Source organism: Porites lutea, chromosome 5, assembly GCF_958299795.1.
Source record: "Porites lutea chromosome 5, jaPorLute2.1, whole genome shotgun sequence".
Taxonomy (NCBI): Eukaryota; Metazoa; Cnidaria; class Anthozoa; order Scleractinia; family Poritidae; genus Porites; species Porites lutea.
Window position 1 is genome coordinate 213,975 of NC_133205.1, and position 25,071 is coordinate 239,045.

General features: G+C 36.8%; 3 protein-coding genes across 6 annotated transcripts in view; 1 reads left to right on the top strand and 2 right to left on the bottom strand.

The window, feature by feature from the left end:
- Window positions 1–226: 226 nt before the first annotated feature.
- On the bottom strand, window positions 227–13,684 carry LOC140938722 (multiple C2 and transmembrane domain-containing protein 1-like). Of its 4 annotated transcripts, XM_073388228.1 has the most exons (20): window positions 13,622–13,659; window positions 13,434–13,502; window positions 13,222–13,325; window positions 12,909–13,002; window positions 9,422–9,484; window positions 8,379–8,601; window positions 7,667–7,778; window positions 7,069–7,198; window positions 6,613–6,796; window positions 5,713–5,947; window positions 4,943–5,091; window positions 4,738–4,840; window positions 3,709–3,885; window positions 3,434–3,553; window positions 3,221–3,346; window positions 2,752–2,817; window positions 2,220–2,326; window positions 1,865–1,974; window positions 1,287–1,384; window positions 227–903 (listed from the first exon to the last, which is right to left on the bottom strand). In XM_073388228.1, the coding sequence occupies exons 1-20, from the start codon at window positions 13,641–13,643 to the stop codon at window positions 844–846; spliced, it is 2,352 nt and encodes a 783-aa protein (XP_073244329.1). In that variant the 5' UTR covers window positions 13,644–13,659; the 3' UTR covers window positions 227–843. The 4 variants fall into 4 exon arrangements, with proteins under 4 accessions (XP_073244329.1, XP_073244326.1, XP_073244327.1 ...); XM_073388225.1 differs by having other exon boundaries at window positions 13,222–13,502; window positions 13,622–13,684; XM_073388226.1 differs by lacking the exon at window positions 9,422–9,484 and having other exon boundaries at window positions 13,222–13,502; window positions 13,622–13,684.
- Window positions 13,685–16,946: 3,262 nt separating this feature from the next.
- The window catches only part of LOC140936564 (uncharacterized), a 39,007-nt gene continuing 30,882 nt past the window's right edge, over window positions 16,947–25,071 (top strand). Inside the window, exons 1-6 of the mRNA XM_073386070.1 lie at window positions 16,947–17,305; window positions 18,015–18,260; window positions 18,410–18,478; window positions 18,608–18,685; window positions 19,079–19,307; window positions 19,940–20,058. Coding sequence (XP_073242171.1) covers window positions 16,991–17,305; window positions 18,015–18,260; window positions 18,410–18,478; window positions 18,608–18,685; window positions 19,079–19,307; window positions 19,940–20,058 — 1,056 coding nt within the window. The 5' untranslated portion in view covers window positions 16,947–16,990. The remainder of the gene's footprint in view (window positions 17,306–18,014; window positions 18,261–18,409; window positions 18,479–18,607; window positions 18,686–19,078; window positions 19,308–19,939; window positions 20,059–25,071) is intronic.
- Window positions 20,611–23,524, bottom strand: LOC140939001 (uncharacterized). Its single transcript, XM_073388557.1, has one exon. The coding sequence runs from the start codon at window positions 23,282–23,284 to the stop codon at window positions 22,379–22,381; it is 906 nt and encodes a 301-aa protein (XP_073244658.1). The 5' UTR covers window positions 23,285–23,524; the 3' UTR covers window positions 20,611–22,378.

The following is a 25,071-nucleotide window of genomic DNA, read 5'->3' on the forward strand; positions in this document are numbered from 1 at the left end:
CACTTGCGGTGGAACGCGCGCTACGGTTAACCGCGGCAGGGTTAGCTTAGCCGGGACCGGACCAATACTCAGAGTCTTAAAATAACTGAGAAATGAAGGTACTCCCTTTGCCCTGCCCAAGCTAAAATTGTCCTTGTAATCGGTCCCTTTGTGCTTGAAACGTATGGAACCAACATTTAGCCCTTCACCACTGGAACGTAAGTCTTTCGAAAGCTTCACAACAGACAAAGATAAGAACGATTTTATTGAAAAACATGAATCCATTAAGCTTTCTAGCAGCATCTAACTAGAAATATTGCCCGGAAATCTGTTAAAAACTGCAATAATAAAAAGCTATTAACCCTATTCGCCTTCCCTTATTTTCTCGTTCTCAGCTAACTATCAAACACATTAGAAGAAAATTACTAAAGCGGTGAAAAAAAAAATTATACTGTCCATTGTGCACTGTCTTGTGGAATCTACGCAAAAAAGATTAAATATAATTTATTAATTGATTTGACAAACCTACAATTGATATCTCATCCCAATGTAAATGTCTCAACAAATTAAGGGCAACATGTTACCCACAAGGTGCCCGTAGAGACGCCAGTTCACTTTTATATCGCTAGCTACATATTCTAATACTTTAAAGATAATAAATACTGTACAATTTAATAAATAGAATTAAATTCGCAATATTGTTCAAGCTGCAAATGTTTCTCCTCGTCATCTGTTTTCTGTCTGGAGATAAAGACATTTCTAGGAAGTGAGCACATCGGGGCCACACCCCCTCCTTATTCCGCGTCAGTTTCATCCCCTATTTAAATGATTAGGTTGTTTGCACGACGATCAGAGGCGTGTTCATTAGCCATCGATCCTCTTTAACCGGAGTGAAGGGTCTGTTTTCAGCACCTTTTGCTCTTTCTGTAGACAAAACAAATAGAAAGGTTCTTAGGAAGTTTTACCAAAAGTTTAACTCAAGTATTTGAATACCATTTGATTTTCACGAAAAGTTTTATTTCGCGGATTGTTTCAGTTGTTTGCGGATTGTTTCAATTCTTTGCGTTTCATGGAAACAAATCTTCGTGAATCCGTATTTTTTTTTCTCACCCAGGCCAAGCCTTTTCGCCCGCTCCACTGAGGAGGCTAGGTCGCAACAGGGTTGACAACGTTAAATTTATTAAAATAGACTATATTTCGTAATATTTATTTCACGGGGGATTATTTTTATGGGATCCGCAGTTTTTGGCGTATTGCTGGACAATCCCAGAAGAGTGATTTCAGAGAGATGGGGTGATTCAACGTACCACTTCAACATCTGAAGGAATTCGTGACAAGAAGTCCATGAGCTCGTTGTTGTCGACAGCATTTGGTTTACGGATCTTTTTCGTGAACTTGTTTATTCCTGGTCACAAACAAAACAGTTCAATATAAATAAACAAGGCAACTTGTGCTAAACAAAAGGTATTGTCTCCCACTGTGCGGACTGTTAATGATCTGATTTTCAGAAGGTTTGCCACATGTATCTGAGATAACATGGCCTCTGGAGCTGCACGGATTGGATAGGGTGGTTTTGCTTTCAGCGCGCTGCCCCAGGATGAAGCCACCAAGCAAACCCCACCCCCCTTCCGCCGTGCCTTCATTTAACGCGCTAGCGGTTTCGCAGCCTAAACAAAAGACATTAAGAGCCACAATTGCTAGAAACAGAGAACAAAAAAGAAGGGTATCTGAAGGGCGTGTTTAAATTAACGCTTCACATCTTTGCATAAAAAAAAAAATAATAACAGAATCAACGCAAAAAAAAAAAGGCAGCGAGCTGCTCTAAAGGACTGAGAAATGTAAAACAGAATAAGGCATTGAAGAGTAAGTGGAAAAAAAACCTTACCCCAGGCAAGCAACAAGAACTTGAGAGGTACAAGGTATAGCACAACTGTTCCTAACGTGAAGATGACACACATCAAATACGAACAAAATGGCACCGTCCAGTTAAAAGTGCTGCAAGGAGAAAAAAAAAACGTTTGGTAAGAAGTCACATGTACGCTGAATATCAACCGCTAATATATACAGCACAAATAACATTTGAACGGATTGTTAGGTTCTGTTTGTCAAGTTCTTACGTTCTTTTCATTTTGAAGGATATTAAGCATTGCTTTCTAATCCTTGTGTTCTTCAGGTATTTTTCTAACATCTGGGTGTGGTTTATAATTTTACCGAGACTCTTTATCATACAGTCGACTTACTTTTTCACCCTTTCGCCCATGGAGGCCACCATATCAAGAGCGTTTTGCACAGTCTGACAGATGGATGTTAGCGCTGCTATCTTCTCTTTGAAACTCTTTCCTTTGTCCTGTAAGGCAAGTAAAACTCCTCAAGTCATTCTAGTTAATATTAAATTAAAATTTGTTAAGCTTTTCCAGGCAGCGGACGTTGCACTGGGAGAGTTTGCGTGCGAACTTACCGTTTGTTTTCCACAAACAATAACTGCCAAAAACTATGCTAAATTTGCTTTGCTACACACTTTTAGAATATAACAGGGAAATGAAATTAAAAAAAAGACAAAGGGATAGAGTATACGAGAAAGGACATTTGCGGCTGGCCCAGCACCCATCCAGTTCCAAAGTCAACAGAGCATAACTTAGGTCGCTTTAACCCCAGTAAGATCCCCAAGGTTTAGCAAGACACTCACTTCAAGTGCTTAATTAAAACGTTAAGAGGTTGTTGGTGTTAAGTACAGTTGACTGCGGTTTATTTGCGACAGTTCTAATGTCCTACCCCTTTCTTTCCTTTATCTTCCTCTTCATCTTCCAAGTCATCATCATCGTCTACTGGCGCTCCTTCCTGTAGTAAAAAAGGATAAAATCATCACGCGTGTGTTTATTGGTGAGATCAGCTGTGCGATATCAAGAGAAAAACTCGCTTGGAAATATCATGATAAAAATTTCCAGCAAAGCGCCATAACAATCCTACTTTCCCCGGAGGTTCCTGCCAACTGCTACATAAAAGATTTTCAAATTGCAGGAAAGTACTAGTTTGTACCACCCCAGAACATCATGTTCGACTAACGACGGTGATTTACTCCATTAACAGTGGTTATTAGAAAAACACTCAGTATAATCCCAGGCCAGTACGACACTACAAAAAGTGGATCTGTCACTTCAAGAGGAAGCCCAAAAAAGACCTGAAAAAACATGACTCAAATTCCACATTTTTTCAAAAACTGATGAATATGAGTACGCCGCACCTGTTCTTCAGGGTTCACATTTCTGTCTGCAAGTAACATACACATCACATACTGCTTGAGGAACGTTAGTAGGAGGGTCAGCGGTATAATGTAGAAGTCAAAGTTCAGGCATAGCATAATGTAGATCTGAAAGGCAAAATCAATGGATCTCGTAAAACGCGCGTAAAACAGATACTTGTGGATGGATAAAGGAGATTAAACCAATATACTTACTGCAAAAGCAAAAGCACTCCTAAATTTGTACTGCCACGTAAAAAGCGACTGGACAAATGCCCCAGTCGATACCAGACTTGCAACAAGTTTGTTCACGCGGTCAATATTACGCTGCAACAACTGAAAACAAAAACACATGAAAAACAAATGTTCATCAAAAAGAGAAAAAAAAGGAAACCGCATGGTAGACAATGGAATTCAATCCGCTTTTTCACTACCGAATTAAAGTTTCTGCGAGAAGAAGATTCAAATAAGCTCAAAACGCAATTCCTTACCGCTCTCTTGAATTTAGGTGGATCAAACATGATCTTAGGGTCCCTTGGATTGACTGTCCTAACCGCAGCCCGTATTGGATTATAATCCACATCAAGGGTAAGAATAAGGTGACCCTTGACCCTGCCTTCCAAGCTCTTATTCTTTAACTGGTACAAACGCTTCTCACCGGGGGTAACCTAGGGATAAATGTAACCATTATAATAGTCTTTTAATCAGTACCGCAATTCATTCATTCGATTGACTTTTGGGTCTTGAAGAATTAATGGCACCTTATCTTCTTTTTTCTCATGTACATGTAGTTTGCACCCGCGATTTTAGCCATGCTATTTTCGGGTGACGATTGTAATACAAACAGTTGTTGTACATGTTAAGTTGTTGCTGAAAAAGTATTACCGTATTTATTCGAATAAGCGCCCAACCTCGAATTAGCGCCCACCGCGAATAAGCGCTCATCTTAAAGGCAAAAAGAGTTAATAAGCGCCCAGCCTCGAATAAGCGCCCACCCCTCCTCCTCCCAATTAAACTCAAATAAGCGCTCACCCCCACCCGACCCACTTGAGTGAATAAATTCTAATAAGAGACTTCCCCGAGGACGGAATTTTCTTCAGAGTATTTTACAGAAACATTGCTTTGTTACTTCTTCGAGTTTTGTCATTAGCATTTATTGTTTTGTTACAAAATAAACATACTTCACGTGCTGAAAATGGTGAAAATTTAATAAGCGCCCAGTCTCGTCTAAGCGCCCACCTCGAATAAGCGCCCAGTCTCAAGGTCCAAAAATTTAATAAGCGCCCAGGGCGGTTAATCGAATAAATACGGTAAAGTTGAAGTTAGGAAAATTTCGCTTTTTTCAAGATCATATTCATTTAACAAGTGGCAATTTCAGACTCGATGTCTCTACTGTAAAAATTATTCCAATAAGGAACCCAGTCGGTTCTAGTCTCATACGCCAATCCCTAAGTCACTAGAGCGGTACAGCAGATACCTTGTAAATGATTAAACAACTCTCTATAACTGCCTTAATTTACCTGTAGTAGTGGAATGACTACTCGGCCAAGAAATTCGGGGGCGCCTCTCTTGTCCTCGTCAAAAACAGTAATGTCTAGAACGTCGTGAATATCATAGACAGTCCTGCGAAAGACGGTAAAATATAAAATTAGTTTATTTACTTCGAGATGGATGATTACATGAGGTCATGGTGAAGCAGTTCAAGTCGAGTATGGTTGAACTTACATTTCATAGATTTTGTCCCATGCAGGGTTAAGAGTCTTGTACAAAGTTGGGGTGACTAGACGCTGGTTATTAAGCTCAATCACAGCAAATGGATCACTGGTTCCTCCAATGTCAGCTGAAGCCAGTCCAACAGCACGATGAAGTTTCACCTGTCATGAAGAAACAAATTTTTACACTACAATTTTATTCTCGGCACAAATATTATTTAAAGCAATAATACAAGATACAGCTATAACGTAATTAACCCAGAGACCTGCGTCCTGAAGCGGGACTTACTCCTCAAACCACAAGGGTTCCAGACTCACAACTGCCTAGTGGAAGTCACATTAAATGGATTTGTATGGGAATTTATCGTACGGTCGATAAACGGTTAAAATCTACACAAACAGCTAATTAAGTACACATACCTCACAAAGAGCTGTGTCTGTGTTGTTTTCTTACTGTTTCCCGCCCTATAAACGCTATTTTAGCAAATTTTAGTGTTTTGGTTTCTCACCTACTTAGAATTCTTCAGTGCAATAAATTCCCATACAATAGGCTGTTGTGAGTCTGGAAACCCTGTGCTGAAACGATCAAGATCAAGAGGCTCACTGATATTTCAGATTTTTCTCTAACTCGATCGAAGGGAGATTGGAGGGGGGAATTAAATAAAAACTACTAACTATAGATGAGGGTTTACAATGTACAGTGCTCAAAGGCTTAATACAAACAGGGCGGGTGCAGTACATCAATAGTAAGTTTTGCTTCACCTAATCCACAATATTTATTACCTGAAGCCAACCAACTTCTTTAATCTTCTTGGGTGTATTCTTTAACATGAACTGTTTAGCGACCTCTTGTCGTCGTCCAGGTTTCTCTATAAATGTATTTAAGTCTGATTCACATCCCGGTGCGTCCAATCCTGTAATGGATAAGTGCATTACTATAATCCCTGCATTATCCTCCAGTGCTGCCTCGATTTTATGCGACTTTTCCCGTTCGAGTGTTGATAGATCAATCTGACACCTGTCAATCAGAAACAGATGAGTAGATTTTCAGGTTACCACTCAGAGAAACCAGGTTTTCCAAAAAAACTCTGCACAAGTTCTAAAGACTATGGCATCTCTATTTTCTTATGGAGGTCCATTTTAAAAGGCTGAGGTTGGCAGGGAAAAACACTACGTAACACTATTCACGAAATTCAACTTCATGGGACGTACACATTGTGAAGCATTTGTATTGTTGATGTTACTTATTGCCAATCGTCTTCAGGTTTTTGGAAATCTTATCTAGCCGTTCTTTTTTTATTTTCGTTAAATACGGTTTTGGTGGCTATCAAACGGATATTTTGATTTTACCCACACTCATTTATGGTCGTTGAAACAATAAAAATGTATGGAAAGGGAGTACTTTCTGCTTTCTTTACTTTCTTTTTTTTTTTTTCAAAAATTCCCTCAAGTGGACACGATTTTTAAAAACATCTAAATACAAACCCCCTCACTTTCAAGCTATTTTATGAGATTTATGTAACTCCTCCAGGATTCATTGTTTATAAGATTCCTTCATCGTGAATGGTCTCCCTGGTCTAAACAAAGATTAGGGTTCCTGTGCAGCATCGTCTGAGAAAAAGTATGCTGTTTTGTGGATATCAATTCACAGAGGAACAAACATGAGAATAATAAACATTTTACCTTCCCATGAATTCATCTTTTCTAACATCTCTGTCCCACACGGTCACCTCCAACATCATGGGAGAGTCAGGGTAGATCTTCAAGTCAAACTGTTCTTTCCACTGTGGGCTTAGAGTCTCTTTGCAGGCTTTTGTTTTGTACTTTTCATTTCCCAAACGGAAACGACAGTAAGGATCACTGAGACCTAAAAATTAAAAAGTTTTATTTATGTTAGTTTTGTTAAAACTCCAGTGCAATGCAAGAGTAACATGTATCTGAAACAGAATGGCTGCATAAAGTGGCATAACTACATGTGTGAACAGATATACAGGTATAGTCTCCGACAAGAGATCTTGGACCGCACGTTTAAGTACAGCAATTCACAACAATAAGTTTTTTTACTTTATTACTTTGGTTTACAAAATTCCAGTTTCTTGCTTTGTAACCGTTTGATCAGTCAAGTTGTCCTCTCCTCACCTGAATCATCCATGGGGATCATTTTTTTGCCCTCTACAAGAATAATGGACACCAGTCCATCCCACAGTTGTCCTTTGCCAGGTTCTTTAGGAGGCTGGCCCTTCTTTGAAGTTGAAGCTCTTTTAGAAACCTGCAAGCAAAATAATTTTGGAAAAATCAATAAAAGGACTGGACTTAAACTGAAATGAAGTCACTAAAAAATTCTGAAAATTATTCACACAAAAAAAGAAAGGCTTGCAAAATCCAGGAGAGGCTAATGAGGTGCAAGTCTCCATCTGGTGAATAACATCCATATTTGTACCTAAGCAGCAAAACCAGCTACAGAAAGAAGCTGTCTTGTTTGGCTTAATGACAAGCCTTGTCTAGGGAAAGGAGAGAGCCAAGCTAAGCTGTTCCCAAGCTTTACCCATATACCTGCACTCAAGCATGTGTGCACTATACCATAAAAATCAGTACAATTAACATAAATTATAAATTCTGTGTCAAAGTAATTACAAAGCTGTGTAGAGCTGAGGTCTAGGGCCTTTACTCCTCGACTTCACTTTTCCAGGAAATACCCTCTAAACAGTTTTTATGGATAATTATGTGTTATATTTACCTCTTGCCTGTCCTCAAAATTCTTTGGCTGAACAGTAAAGATTGCACAAATCTGACCCAACTTTTCTTTTCCTCCATCAGGGTCCTCTAGGTCAAGGATCATTTCTGTAGGTCTGAGTTCATAAATATTACATTATTAAGAAAAAAAAAAAGGGAGGATAAGCACAACTGTGTTTGCTCAACAACTTTCAGATACAATGGTACATGTAGCTCAGGCCAGTTTGGCACACACAACCATGTCACAAAAGTGAAGTACAGGTACACATGTACTTAAAACATTTTACAGTCAAACTCAGAAAACCATGAACACTTGAAATATTTCAGGTCCAATATTGATTGTGTAGTGACCAATCACATAAAGTTTAGGACATGCAAGCAAACCTCAAAACCACAAACTAATTACAGTTGCTCTTTGCAGTTTAGTTATCTCACGCCTTATTGGCTAGTATTTCCTCGCAACACAATAACATTCCACAAATATTTCTGGTGCTCACAGTTTTGTGAGTTTCACAGTAAACCTTTTAATGCTTGCATTTTTTTCTCTTTTCTATTGCTATTTCTATGAATGCATGGCTTTAAAACAGCTTTTAAATAGTGAAACAGCACCCCAATGTAACTGTACGTTCTATCAAACAAAGAAATATTATTTTACACACCTACTAGTGTGTATCATAAAATAAAGATAAGGGGTTTAAACTAATAACGAAACTTACTTCTCAATTTCAATTGCTGACAAATCCACAACAGCTCTTCCCATTGGATCATCATTGCCAACTCGATCAAAATCAAGTACTTTTAAGATAAGAGGAACAGTTATATCTTCAATAGGTACACAGAATTTCTCATTCCACTGAGGATTTAAGTTCTTTTGCACAGTTCTACTTTTGTATATCTGTTTTCCATCAGTTTTAAATTTCACATAAGGATCACTGGTGCCTGTAAAGAAAAAAATAAATATCTATATTGATAAAAAGTTTTAAAACATGTTTTAAGCAGTGTCTTCACTAGACTCCACCATTGCGGGATTCACGCATTTTTCAGTGAAATGGCGCACTAAAAAAGTCTAAGGGCCCTCAGGGTGCAGAAATGTAGCAACTTAATTGAAAAGTCACTTTTGGTTGTAAATAGGCAATCAAGTTTTTGACTGCTCGGGGCAGGAATATGAGTTTGATTATATGAGCAATATTTTATTGTCGTTTTCTATCTAGTACGACTATAAACAACAATATTTGGTTAGGACATTTGGTTTTATTCCAGTGTTTGTAGTATTACACAAATTTCAGTTGGAAACTTCAAACTGAGAGAACTCTTGTGACCCATAATTTCTTTGTTTTAAATGGCCCAGACGCTTCAACGCCTGGTGTCATTAGGCCACAAATCACAAAGTTCTGGTGAGAACACTGTTTAAGAAATGAATGATATCACTAAATTGTCATAGGTGTTAAGTGTATAAGGCCTTAGTAAGCAGTTTAGGTTTTTCGCATATTAATAATATTTTATTTATTAACACTATTATAATTTATGAAATTTAAATTTAAATTTATTGTTTATAAATTTGAAATACATTGTATACTATTCATTACATGTAAATGTTCTTATGTTAATGAAGTCAACTGAACTGTTACATTGAAGAATAAAAAAAATTTAGTGTAACCATTTTTATGCAGTCACTTAATGTTATGTGAAGTAATGTTTATTTTAACTATTTTAAGAAAAAAGTTTATCTTTTTATGTTTTGTTTAGGATTAAATCAAACCTGGTGCCCTGGTGATAGGTTTAGTAACTGGCTTTTCATGAAGAAATTCCACACTAAAAGAATCTAATAAAATGACCACAGTTAACAACATTTTAAATGCCACGAGAGAGCCACCAGCTGCAAACTAATAATAGTTTAATGCACACATATATAGTCACATGCTGAGTGTTCATTTTTAAAAAATAATCAACTCTGAAATAATCAAGCCCTGGAAGAAAAGATAAAAGTCCATTTCCAATCTGTTAATGACAACAGAAAATCTCTTATTCATGGGTTTTACTTCAATGTACTTGCAGTCGTTGTTCTTCAAAAAAGAAAGTTTTTTGTAAGAATATCCAAACAAATTACTGTCAACTTTCATAAAGTAAGAACGAAGACTTGATGTTTTAAATTCAGCACCTTTAAAAATTATAGCAACTGTAAATACCATTAGTAAAAGCATTTAATTTTGGCTTATTAGTGTTGTATTTATTTAAAATATTTAACTTTATGACATACCAAAACAGGAGACACCTGCTAAGAAAACTCAACTTTAAAACAATATTAGTGAAATAAATATTCAAAACTCAAGAGCATTATCCTGCTTATAATTATGCTGAATTTATCTGTATTACTTCATTAAATTGTTATTATTATTATTATTATTATTTGTTATTATTCTTTCCATTATTACCCTGTATTAATAATTTATTACTATTATTATGACAAACTATTACAAAGTTACATGTTAAAAAAATTACAAAGTAGCTTGATTATTGCAATAATAATTGGTCGAACTGGTTTATGTGAATATGAAAAACTTTGCTTGAATATCTGTTACAGGTCAAAATTAAATTCATGACGTTCACTTCTTTTAAACTGATTGATTCTCAATCTCCTTTGTCTACTGGCCCTAATTCATGAATGATAAGGGCTATGAGACAAAGGAAAGAGAGAATCAATCTGAGTTTCAAAAATTTTAAACTGAATTTAATTTTGACCAGTGAAATTTCGTATCAAAACTGAGAGAAGCATGAATTGAGACTGTGATGTCAAGTTATGCAAAAGTTTCAGGTTTTACCTTGGTAACCTGTGAACCTTTTTCTTTGTTTTGTACCTTTTGTTTTTCTGGGTTTTATTGTGTTGACTTCTTTGTTTTCTTTGTTTTACATCACCGGTGAGTTTAACAGGTTCTTACACCGAGGATGAACCAAAGTTTCAGACTGAGTAAGTGAGTGTGTGCTATCCATTTGATGAGATTATAATTATCAATGGAAATGTTGCATTTTCTAATTCAGGAAAGAGGAGAAATCATCAATACTACAAATCACTACAAATATTAATGCATTAACTCTTTTTGGCTTTAAGTCTGTTTTTTACTACTGCACTTTTACACTGTAGTACTATTTGCACCTCAGCAGATTAGACCACAGAAACTGAGTGCTGAGAAACATACAAAAGATTTATTATGCACACATCCTTAGAAATTTCACAGTTTGGATAACATGTACTTCAAGAAATGGGCATTTTTGGATACATGTTTATAACATCTACAAATAATTTCAATCATTTCTTTAGAAACATGAAGGTGCATGCATTATGAATTTTTTACAAAGCCAGGGATTACAAATATGTTTTATGCCAAAAATTTATCCATGACTCCAAAAATTTCGCACAAGGAGTCATGATCTTGACTCCAACGTAGAGTCATGATATATAAAATTTAATTATTGAGCTAAATGTTAAAAATCTGCCAGGCAAAATGTAAACATTGTTAGATTCCTAATGAAACCACATACAGACGGTTGAAGGAAATTGCAGTCTTGTGGCATCATTTCATCATTTCCTTGATAAATGAAGTTTTCTACAGCTTCTTTGTGTTGATATTCAAGACTGCTAGTTTGTCCACCATTTTGGAACGTCAAACTTGCTGGTCATAAGTTGTCCTTTGTTCATATTCTTCATGTAATAATTGTATTAAGTATCTACCTTCCACATGTTCAAAATGGAGTCTTCATCTTCAAAAAAAACATCTCAGCATTGTATTACCAAAATCCGACAATGTTGACACTTACGACTTGAGATTGGTAACGGTACTTTGATATTGCTATGAACTTATCAAAAAAGGCATTAACTAATATCAGATTGGTTGCATGTACAGGGAAAAGACAAAATGAAAGTTGGTGTATTTATGATGAATCCATAGTCAGTAAAACGAAAGTAAGACAGCGTAACATTCAGTTTTCTTACTTCTCATAAAAAATAAAGTTTTTTAAAATTTTTTAAATCCACATTTTCCAAAATGACTCCAAAATTTGTGGAAAAGGAGTCAAAGTGACTCCAAGAAAGGGAGAATTTTTTTTTTATCACTGCAAAGGACTGGAAAAAATTTTCTCCAATAAAACATAATGTGTATTTATAAGGACAACATGTCAGACTTTATGCATTTGATTATATTGGTTCCTCAAGTAGACCACCTGTTTAGATACCTGTACATCTGTCAATTAGCTATCCTTTTTAATATAATTCAACAACCTTTCAACCAATAACCAACCAACAGAACATTGTCTGTCAAGGATGATTACTACAGTCATGCAGTTGTCTGTCTTTGAGACATGTTAATACAAAGTTCTTCATCTGAACTAGTGCTGTGCTGTTGCATAGTAAGTCTAAGGCCATGTTTGAAAAATTGATTAATAATTAATAATAGAATAGGGTGTTAACTGATAAAATGTCCCACAAAGTTTCTAGAAATTTAAAACACACAATTCTCCAAGCGATTCTCGTGAAACTACTGTATTCTTAACACGATGGATATTAACCACAACATCACATACAGTAGTCACTTATTTTACATTTACCACAGGACAGTTCAGCCATATGCAAACAAAGGAAATAAAATGCATGCTTCAAAGTAGAGCTAGTCACTAAGGTATTAAAGTTCAATATTTGCGACTTAATAGGTATACTTAGTCAGAGTAAAACTTAAGTTGAACTTTTTTAAATTGTTCAAATAATATAGGCAAAGTTGTCATTAAGTGATGAGTCACTGACGTTTACAACGTATTAAATCTTATTAACACTAAAAAAATATTAATATTCCTAAAAATTATATCCAACCAAAATGAGCAATGAGGATGGTAAAGTTCTACGTTGTACAGTAAATCGAAAAGAACTAAAGATCGATATTAAATCTTTAAGAAGTCTCTTTTTCAGATTATGTTGGCTTAGTTTTATCCGAATTCAAAACATTCCGCAAGCTACTTGTTTACAAATATCATTCCGTTTAGCGAATTTTAATTCTTAGTCTTAGAGGTTTAATCTGTTATGGTTTATATATTATCCAAAATTTGAAAACAAAGATTTAATTTATCTTATGCTGGTACTTTTAAAAATTAGCAGAGTATCTCAGAAGAAATCAAGAATCAGAATATGTTGTTGAGAAACACAATATCAAATGAGCTTGATATATTTTTCTTCATAACTGGTGTATTAAAAATACAGGTACCTGTTTTGTCTCGGGCTGCCAAGTCTCTGCCATCTTTTAACTCTACTTCTAGAGAAAAGAATGCACATTTTCCAGCTCTGGCTACATCACCAGCCTTAAAAATAGGATGGATAATGGTATGTAAAGGTTTCATCAATAAAAGCAGGTAAAAGGGAAAACCCTTGAAATTTGAAACCAGGGGAAATTGTCGATGGCATGACAACAACAATCGAGTTCGACGGGCAATCTACAACAAAGGATTCTTCCTTAAGCGTCGATTTGCTCTTTCTTGTTAAACTTTTCTAAAACTAAAAATATGTCATGGCCAACATACCAATGAGCCGGGCGAGACATCTTGAGCGGGACATTCCGTTAAACCTCCGGCCTCACTAGGTGAAGGTACAGGTGCAGCCCCATCTTCTTCGGCACCACCTTTAGCTGGTTGAGAAATATTAAATTGATCAGTACGTTTAACAGCATTCCCATTTATCTGAGCGTAAGACTGAGGAAGATGCGGCATGGAGCTCGATTTGGTGTTTTTCCTACCACGGCCTCCTTTTGTCTTCGAGCGCTTCAGGCTGGAGAAGAAGCCTTTCTTCTTCCCTGTATCGGTGTCTACGAGCAGAAAGTTGCAAGCAAGACACAGTCATGTTAACCACAACTAAATGGAAAAAGTATCGCAAAAGAATATTACATAAATATCGAGAGAAATAAAACCAAATCGAGCTAAGAACCTCGCAGATCCTCGTCCGACATCTTCTCTTCAAGCTTTACTCAGCGCGACTAAAACATGCGCAAAACAACATGCGCAATAAACCCAGCGTCCGCGCTCCGCGACGGGTTTATCACGCGAGTTTGTTTACACCTTTAAATAACAACAAGTAATTGTCACTGTTCTCACTAAAACACCGTTTTATATAGGAATTAGCTTCAACCAACTAGGAAATTTCCTGCCGATACGCATATTTCATGCTCATTCGTTGCTGGAAACAACAAAACCATATAACGTCTCTCTTCTCTTTAAACATTTCGCGTCCCATTCACCTGGGTAGCAGGTTGTAAGTTAAATATGTTATTAATTTTTTATGCGCCAACTGGGAGTTTCGCCATTCCTGCCAAATGCAAAACGAAGCAATTACTTGCTATGTCAAGAAACATTTATCAGTTTATCTCATCTGATACCGTATATATCAGAGAGGATACTGATCGACAAGTATTTTTGAGCTGTCGCATAAAATAAGCCAGTGGATCAAAGAAAGTGATAATGATTTATTCTTAGTCATAGACCACATCAGGGAAACAGCGACGACAAAATAGTTTCAAACAAAATTTAAATACCATTTCATTAAAGAAAGCTTTGTTATGACATTTTTAAAAGCGTAATCATAAAGAACGATTACAAAGCAATCTTACTCACCAGCAAAATGCAAATCCCTAGATCGTAGTTTCCCTATCTAAATTTACGCCTAGTCCTGTTATTTAAAGTTCTCAATTATTTTTTGAAAAGATTCTTTTTTTAAAAAAGGAAGAAATCAATGGAAGTATCATTAACCGTATAAGTTTCCGTGTAGAAATCAATCCTGTGCAGACGTTGAGTTTAGTTTGCACGTTTTATTAATATCATTGTTAACAATGAATTCTTTTATGAACCAAACTCACTATTACATAGCAACTTTATTTAGTTGTCATTTAAATCCAAATCAAATGACTAACTTCAATCAAATATTCTTCATTTCTTTAGACGACAATATAAAGCAGAGGCTATCGTTTCTATCTCAACTGACGTAAAAAAATGTCAGTGATTTTGGATTCAGCGGTGAATCATAAATCATATATTGCCAGTTAAAATATAGATTAATCAGTTCGTTTTCCTTATAAAATTCAGTGGAATAGGTAATTTTTGCCTTTAATTAGCTTAAATTGCAAACGCACAATCGTAATTTTTGATGGGGTTATCTGATCTGGATACTCGTTTCATGGTCCGGAAATATTCAGAGGAAATACTAAAAATAATAGCTGCCGGGTCACTCTCAACGTCTTTATGGATTTCATAATTTCTTCTCAATTCCTATTTTCCCCGATCAGTAGTGCAACAACACTCCCTGCACGAGGAAGCACTACCTTCCTAAAAGAAAAAAGACCGATTTTGTCAGACTTTATCAGACCTTCCCGTGTTGGGCAAAAACTACACGCTGCCGCAATATCGCGAGGTCGCAGTTGCTAACGTTGAAGTTGAAATGCATGGTTCAAATACAAAAGCCGGGCGACACTGACTATGGCTCCCTTTATCTTGGAGGATAAATTAGCTGCGGTTAATTAAATAGGGGCTAGAAAACCCTTATAATTTATACAGTGAATTTGCGTCAAATGTAAGTCAAAGTGTTTTTTTTGTTTTGTTTTCGTGCAGAGCATTCTGTTGTAGCTGAAGATCCGGAAGTGGCCCCTTTGTAGAGAGCCGAAGAGGGTTATTATGCAACCAAGTAGGAGCAGGCCACTGTTGATGTGACGCTCTTTTGGAGGTGACCCGTTGCAGATAATTTTTATCGGTGTCAGGATGCTACTAGTAAATACTCGTGTATCCTTTATCTGTTTTGTCTTTGGAGCTGAGTAAAGCAATTAAGGAGATTTTATATGTTTTTCGCTGATAGTCACACACACCAGTAACTGCATACATATTATTAGATAAAGATAGGACTCTATTAAATACAAACTCGCAAACTGCACTTGTGCACTAGGCCGGTACACTAACGAAGCGAGGAGGACAAGCCTAACCAAGATCCTTTCCAATCACGGCTCAATAGGCCATTTGCATGATGGCGTCATTTTACTACTATGACCAGAATCCTTTTCGTTTTTCTTTTCATATTGAAATTCGGTAATTCCTGCGAAGTTTAAATAACAAAAGCCCTAATTTGCACAAGAACACAAAACATGACAAAATCCTGAACGATTCTGCTCGTGGTAATAAAATGACGTCATCGTGCAAATGGCCTATTAGTTATGAATATTATTATAGCGTAAACGCTTGAATTTACAAATGTGTTTATTTATTTGCTTTGTTTGTTTATTTTAGGATTTATTATAACGTTAGACTTCAAAACCTTATTTTTTTGGTCCCCTCGCTCTCGACCGTTCATTTATGATATACACTTGCAGGAGCCTATGACCCTTGACTACACCTTACCGTGTTTAATGTAATAAACTGAAAAAATATCTCTTTCCTCTGCCTTGACGTAAGGGGTCCTTGAAAGATTATTATCGTAAGTATAATCTATCCATTTTACACATTTAAGCTTTATTGTCGTGTATAAACTATTCTAATTCACCGGTTACATCGGAAATGACTTCAAACAGTACAGAAGGAAAGATTGAAGCCTGATCTAGCGCAAGATTTTTTTTCAAGTTATGATTGGCGGATGCCGGATCCAATGCCACCAATCATTGCTTATATTATCCACCCAAAAGAAGCTAGAAATCTTTCAACCGCGCGACAGCTAAGTTAACCCATTCTCCTCGCGGCTTTCCGGTCACCTTTTAGCTGGTGGTAGAAATTGAGTGCATGAGATTTCATCAAATGTTCAACGTCAACGAAGCTAGCCATGGGGCAAACACAGTGTAAAAGTGCCGATAAACCTTGCATTCCTTTGATATTGATTATATTACTTATTTCCCCTTTCTTGATAATGCATAGCGGTTGATATTGTCATAGGTGGTTGTCATAGGAACATCTAACATCTGAAACGCTTTATCTAAGATATTCATGACCTGAGTCCAGTGTTTGTAAGAGATGGAAATACCCTAGCCTGCGGTCACAGACGTTTTTTCCGGTCATCGCTTCTCTCCACCAGAAAAATAAGAGGTGGAGAGAAGCGACGACCAGAAATAGGTCTGTGTACACAGGCTAGAAATATACAAAGGCTTTCCAGATCAGCTGCTGTGAAATTTTAAACTTGTGCGTAGGTCCCTGAACCTGACCTGCAGCGCGTCTGTTACTTAAGGAACTCTTAAAATATTCATAGAACAGCTTAATAAAACATTTATGATTACATTTAGAAAAGGAGGAAGGCAGGCACGTTTTCTGTTAATCAAGATTTATAACTAGCATGGATCTTATCTTGCAAAATCCTATGCTACTCTTTATTTATCTGGCTTCTCTTTTTCAAGAAGTGCATTTGGGTTTCAATGCTGTTTATATGAAGAAAACTAGTGCAAACATTACGTGCGGAAGTCCACCTGAAGAATTTTTTGAAACACAACAAGGCTTTCTAAGTGCAGTCGAGAGAGTCCCGTTCATTTGCAATGCTAGTGATCCATCAAAAGCATACCCACCAGATAACATGGTGGATAGTTTATTAGGAACACACTGGCAATCTACTGCTGGAGAAGACATTGCTTCCATTACAATCAGCTTTGAACAGGTACCAGGAATAGCAATTAGCACATGTTAAGAAACACATTTGCATATTGTGCATTTCAGTTTTCACCACTGTAATCTGATTCTGATTCCAATATAGGCCTCATTCCCTCATGGTATAGATATAACGACTATAATGATAATTTTGAGTATAGTGAAATAATTTAACTGTGAGTTTAGTGCATCTAAAATGAGTGCAATTATTAAATATCAAACGAATGCGATCCATATATGGGATGATGAAAATGGAAAAAAATACAATTCCAGTTTTTAGAAACAAAACTAAATTTTACTAAATATACTAGAAATGTTTGGACTGCAGTGCATATGCTAGTGTGGCAGTTTAGAAAGTTTGAGATGAATTAGGCTATGTGGCGTACATTGAAATCAACAAATTTGTCTGTAAACACCGCGCTGACAATGATGGATTTACCGTCAAAACGTGCCTTCAGTATAATAACGAACTGTTGTGTTTCTAAAACCTTTCGGGTTTTTTCAGCTTTCTAAGCCTTTTGGAGCATATCACAATCATTCATTTGTCAATTAAAATGAGCCAAGAGGAAGCATGAACATGGCTTTGAACATAACTCAGTTTTTTCAATAATACGTTACTAAGGATTAACTTTCCCAAGACGAGGTCAGTTTTAACATTATCTTTGGGTCGACTCAAGTGATTACTGTTAGTATTTGCATATTATTACTTTTTATTGGAGGCGTTTTTTGCCCAAAACATCGAGATTATATTTGGTAACTACCGGAGACCAGGAGCGATAATGGTGGAGAGGTCAACTGATTTTGGAGCTACCTTTACACCTTGGCATTACTTGGTAACCCCGCCTGCTTCCCGTCAGTGCAGTGCCACGTTTGGAGTCCAGGCTTTTCGGGGCGTAATTGACAGAGTAGACCAAGTTCTCTGCATGGAGTACAGCCGTTATGTTCCCCCGGAATACAATGAAACGGTAGGTTTTCGATTATGGGCTTAAACATGAAAATTTTAGATAAACACTCATGTCAGATACGTCCTCAGACCAAATTAGCCTGTTATGACTAAATCACAAAAACACCAAGGCCATAACTCCACTTATTAATGAAACTTCCTTCTTCTTAGATATCTATTGAACTCGATCAAAATCAGAGAGGAGATGGTACACCAGATCCTTACACCCCAGGCTTACAGGTAAAGAAAAAAAGAGAGTATACCCGACAGCTATGACTAAAATCAGTTATTTTTTACTTTTAGCTGGTTTCTTATTCTTTGCTTTTAGCGGTCAGCTACTTGCATTGCTTATAATTGTTTTTCTTTCAGTCCTGGATGAATGCTACTGCAGTGCGTTTTAGCTTTTCGGGCTTATACAGAAAGTTTGATAACATGGCAACAAAATGGGTAAGTAAACCGTGTTACTTATATTTGGAAAGATGGCCTACGCGCATACTTAAAATTCACTACAGTGAAACCCCGCCTTACAACTACCTCGTTAAAACGGTCAGCTCGTTATTACGGCCACTTTTTTTCGCCGCCCGGCAAAACAGCCATATATTTTCTTGTAAAAAAAATCCCTCTTTAATACGGCCAATTTTTGGGCCCATCGGTGACCGCACTAACGGGGTTCCACTGTATCATACTAATGCATCCTTAGTACACATTCACCAGCTTCATAGACTATTTTATTGACTAAAGCGCTGGCTCCTTTTCTTTTGAGATTTTTCTTTGGGATGTGTGAAGTTAACAAGTCATGTTATGACTATAAAGTTTTCTTGTTTATCTCACATGCCATAGCATCATTATACCGTGCGTGAAATTGCTGTAACAGCTCGGTGTGACTGCAAAGGGCACGCAGATGGCAACCAATGTCCGTTAAACCAATCAACAGGCTTACGCTCATGTCAGTGTCAAGGTAACACATGCGGCGCGTATTGTAACAAGTGCTGTTCGCTGTACAACCAGTTCCCGTGGAAACCAGGAAGTGGCGCGCCATGGATAAATGACCCTGCTGCTAATTGCGAACGTGAGTTAAGTTAAAGGGAAAATAAGCAATGTACATTACATCCAGCTAAAAATCTGGTTCAGCCAAAATTGAGGCAAAAAAAATTGTCTTGGTGACCATACGAACCTCGTTTAGCTCCGGGCCTAAAACTCCCAGTAACACCAAAATGAAGCTCGCCGAAAATAAAACAGTTGCCTTAGAAGATCGTGACTACAATCTCTTCAGTGTAAAAAGGTCTCACCCAAACAGTTTAAGCCCTGTGTAAGAAAAGAAAACAAGAAGATTTATTTTAAGGGACTCTGTTTTACACGACAAAGATTCAATTAGCAAAGACAAATAAATATATTTACAAAGGTAATGAATAGAAATTGTAGTATCTAGATAAGGAGCAAGTTGGGATCATCCAAATAGCAAAAGCTAATCTAGTGAATGACCCCCAAAATTCTATTACGCACAGACGCCATGTTGCTAAGGTAGATCATAAATATTTAATTAGTACACAAACAGTGATTTCGATTGTTCGCAACTTAATTTTGCAAAACTAGTTTATCCTAAGAGAAATCTTGAATGACTTGAATGGTCCAATTTGGGGTTAAACAGTCCATTTAAATGTTAAATGTTTGTTTAATCGTTACTTGTTCCCGTCTTTAAAGCCTGTAACTGTCATAATCATGCTGGGAACTGTACGTACAATCAAACCGTGAGCGACCTGGGCCTTAGCATGAGCCTAAACGGATCAATGATGGGAGGAGGAGTGTGCGTTAACTGTCAAGTAAGCTGAATTATTTAGCAATTATTGATAACACTGTGTTTTAATATTATTCAAAAAAGAGTCTTACTTCAAAAACATACCTGCCTAGATCGATGCCAAGTTCCTGTCATCATTTGTCTGTTCCTCGTAAAATTCAGAATGTAAAGAGATATAAAGAGAATGTAATGCATATAGTCTTCAAATAACAGTTGTAGTCGGTCGAGTTGTATTTTTGCTGTTCTCTCTACGTTTTGAGGGAAGTAGTTTTTGGCTTTTTCTTCTTCGCGAAACGTGTGAAATTATCCGCAATTTTCTCCAACTCTACAAAAACAGCTGAGCTAACACAAGCTGGTCCCCTGTTTGGTTACCAAGCCTTTTTCTGGCGATAGCTCGCACTATTGAAGTCATTTCATCGGATATCGCCAGCATTGTCCAGCTTTGGCCGACTGCCTATGAAGAATTAGCCAGGGGATTTAATAATCCCACTAAATATTCATTCAAAATCTGATTCTTGTGGGCTGAAATCCCTCGGGGTAATTCTTCATAACTAGCTAGCCTTCACCCAATTTGGGACATGTTTGCCGATTTAAAAACAATTGACGTTAATCGTGTCTACTGATGATCTAGTGAGAATTTACAGACGGAGAAAATGGCGGGAGAATAGCAAAAATATCACTCAAATGATGACAACTGCTAAGAATATCTGCCAGGATTTACATCCCTTCATATCCCTATCCTTGCCAAGAAAGAGGCAAACGTTATGAAAAAGGGAACTTTACAGATATCGACGTAAGCATGTTTCAGTCATAACATTCAAAATACTTTGAATATCAAAACAATAATCGTCGACATTCTTTTATGAATTTGAAACTGTTAATTTGGTACAGTGAAATAATTTCACCTGAAATTAAAGAAATTCAAGTTGACTGAGTTGCACTGCAAGCATTACATGAATATTTCGGTTATGTAACAACGAAACTGAATACAAAATAACCGATAGACGGCTTAAACTGTGAGTGTTGTAACTGGACCCAAGTGAAGGTCCATAGTCCAAGATCGGAGGTGGACCTTACCTTGGACCAGCAATTGGAAGTAGTCTGAACAAACAGTCGCATAATCAGTGACTCAATCAAATAAAATCGGTTCAAGTATATTTGGTTGTTCCGTCGTTGTGCAAAGAGGGAAAAAAGACTTCCAGTTTTAGGAACTTCATCACAAGTCTGTCCGCTGCTGTACTAGACAAACGTTAGAGCATAGCTAATTGGCAGTTTCTCTGAGACAACAAAAAATTATCAAGGGAAAAGAAAGTCGATCATTGTGAATTGTTAAGGCTTTTCAAAATATAATATCAATTATGTTCAAAGTCTAACTATACTAATTACATGCTTAAAATATATGTCAGTAAAAACATACAGTGATTTACAATAGATGATACAAACAGGCAAAGCTGCATCACAGTAGTCAAAGTGTAACATTGCTTTGATACGTTTAAAGTCTAACTATACCAAAATGATGCTAAAAATATAATATATGTAATTCAAGCTATTTACAATACATAAAGCCAACAAGCCAATCATTTTAGATCGCTCCTTGTACTCAAACTTCTGCGGGCAAGATAGCGACTTCTTCTTAAACCTGTCTCATAACATAAATCCTAGGCTATTTTCAGACTTCCTTTAATCGAGATTGTTGCACAAAAATGTTTACAAGGATCACATGATTTTTTTTGTGGGGGGGGGGGGGGGGGGGGGGCGATCATGATGACTTAGTATAACATTTTCAAATCCCCAAAATTGAATTTCTCTATAGTGACGTTTTGACAATATTTGGAATACAAGAATATTAAGCATTAGCTAAGTAATGTTTGACCTTGATCGTATTCCATTCCTTAGCGACTAGTTAGGAAACCGTTTATTTTAACATAATCAGCTCAGCACTGACGTCATGCGCAAAACTGATCATAGTGGAGTAACACAAACCGCTTACTTTCTTAAAACAATTCTTAGCAAAAAAAAATGCTGTTTGGCAACTTTCTGTTGATTTGTGTGTTCGCTTCGTTTTCTTTTGTTTCCTACTCGAACTTAGCTCGTGAGACAGCATAGTGATAACAGAACTAGCAAGTAATGTTTCTGATTAAAAAATAAACAACAACAACAACAAAACAAGCCGTCTATATTTTTAACTACGCCTACCAAAAGCTTGTTAGCTATCCTTTTGACTTAAGTTTCCTGGGAGGAAACAGTCTCTAGTCTTTTATACCGCGGGTGCTCGCGTTGTAGTTGTTTCAAAGCGGAAGCCGCTGCTTTAGACGCGAAAGTCACTGTTTCTACCTCTTACGATCCTAGTAACTTGTGTAAGGAGGTGGGCGATCGTCCGCGTTGAACTGTCCAGCACTAGGGCCCGCAGCTGCAGGAGCTGCTGTAGTATCTGAAGCCGGTTCGTTGGTTGGTACATCCTGATAAATCAGTGTAGTAAGATATTTCAACTCGAACAAACGCCCCACAATCATAACTATGTTCTTAGCGATGAACAAAGAGGCGACTCTGTTGAAATTAAAAATTAATCCGAGGCGCAGCCCTAAAAAGACAATATTCAGCAAGACTTGGGTGAGACCATTGGCGATGGATAATTCCGTTTCGTCTCCTCCTTCTTCAAGCCGCTTTTCATCATAAGGAATGCCCAGTACCGACTGGCACAAAATGCTGATGCAGGCAAAGGAAATTAGCAACTTCTCAACACTTTTTGGCACATTATGACTCGTATCAATTTCGTCAATCACAATCGATAGAAGCTCGATTGCATCCACGAGATCAATGGCAGCTTTGATTGACAAGTTGACTATCGTTTTTCTGTGTATGGTTGATTCCATTCCAGTGTGAAACAACAACAGGAGCAGAAGAGGGGTTATACAGAGAGACATCTGTAAAGTGCTTGGATTTAGAAAACCTTTAGGCTGATAAAGTTTGTCTACTGCTATACCAAACACGACCCCAATCATTGGCACTAGACCGAGCCAAACATAGGATAACCAAGTGAAAAACAGGAACTTAGGTTTTCCCGCATTGTTGACGCTGATGTACCACCAAAATAATGAAGCGGGAAGGAAGAGAAGCGCAAAAGAATTCCACGCAGAATGATTTTCGTAGGCCGCTAAATATGCAGCCAAGGCCAAGCCTTGGATGATTATCAAGACGAAAAACAAAAATCGGCCAACAGTCACTATCCATGCCTTCAACAGCAGATCCATGATTTTTTCGCCAATTTATGTTTGTTCATGCTCGACCAGTCGCGAATGAGAAAAAAAATTATTTATCAAGTTTTTTGCATGTTCACTTAAACAGTCTCAAGGTCAGCATAGCATTGATCATGTGGCAGACATCATCTCCTCCTCAGCTCAAATTTCATAACAATTCCATTTTGGCTTCAATTACGTCAACCAACAGGTTTAAATGACCCTGATCGAAGCTCGTTTTATAAACACCTTTCTCTTTCTTGAGGTTTGAATATCAAATTGTTTTTAGAATATATTTTTCAGATGCTTTCTTTCTAAGGCAGAAGCTAATAAGGGACAGCTACCAGAGGGATAACATTTTCCTATTATCTGTTTCCGTTTTATCTTTTTGTTGTTTTTGCCATTTTACTTCACGCGATAAGTATGCTTTAACACGTTTTTACACCAAGGTCCGACCACATGAGCAGTGATATGTTCCTTTTTGACATCTAAAACGTGATAAAAATACTGACCGCTTGTGATCAAAATATGTTTCAGCTCGTCTGTGTCCTCAAGTTCAACTGGAAATGAAACAAGGACATCTATTTCAAGTTCATATTAGAAAATGAGCAGAAAAAGAATCAGGTTTTCCTCGTAATCGCCAATGATAATAAAGGATTTTCTTTAACATGTCATTTTAAAATTTGTTAATTGTAAAGTGTACCTTAAGAAGTAGAACAAAAATTTTGAGGCGATTGAAGATTGATTATTGATTGAATATTGACTGAATATTGAATATTGATTATGATATTTTTCAAATAACATTCAATAAGATTATAGGGCATTTAAATGGCAAAATGACCGATATCTTTTAAAGCATTTTTCCCATATTCAATCACGCCCATTTTCAAGTGAACATGAAACTGGTTACACTACGAGGCTATTAGTGAAACATAGGCTGTTTTAAGGTTACCTTTCTGTATTTCAGCTATTTTTTAACATGTTTTGTATCAAACGAGATACATTGTTCATACCCATAACCATAACGGCTGACATTCTAAACAAACAAAGAAGAGAGAACAACAACAAAAATTCAAGGGTAAAAAGAGAACTCCAGAACCCAAACCCTTATAACAAATGAGTGCTCATCGTATTACAAGTAGTTCGTGATTGGAACTTGAACTTATCGACAAGGTTGCTTTCACCACAGGTAGCCCAACCTCCCTGAAAGGCGACATTGCGTAACAGCGTAAATAGAAGAGTTAAAGTGTGGGAATATACAATCGTAAATAACAGGGCAAATATACTGTATCTTTGTGAGAAATGAATGAATGAATGAATGAATGAATGAAGTGTATTGTACACTCCCCTGAGGGACTTTCAGTTATACACAAAAAAATGTTTAAACCCCATGGTGCATTATATAAAATCGTAAAAAATAATATTTACCTAAGTTTTTTTTAAAAATTCCTATGGCAAAATTTAATGTTAAAACCTACAATACTTTGCAAAAAAAAACTATTAAAAAAGCCTTATGTGTATTCAGTCACTCGCTGGATCAAGAAAGAAACAAATAATATAATAAGAAAACTACCCAATTTATTTCTCCTCTTCTCAGTGAGGGATTTCGGTAAGGTTAAGGTTCGCTGTTTTCTTCTTTGCGAGAGAGAGCAGAAAAAGGACGATAGTGAGCCTAAAACGCGGTGGAATTCTGATCTAAAACGACTCCAAAAGACACCAAATTACAAGTTATGTAAGAAAAGGACTGCTTAGTCTCGTACCACAGTACTACAATACAAATTGACGCTGTTACGTAATTTCAT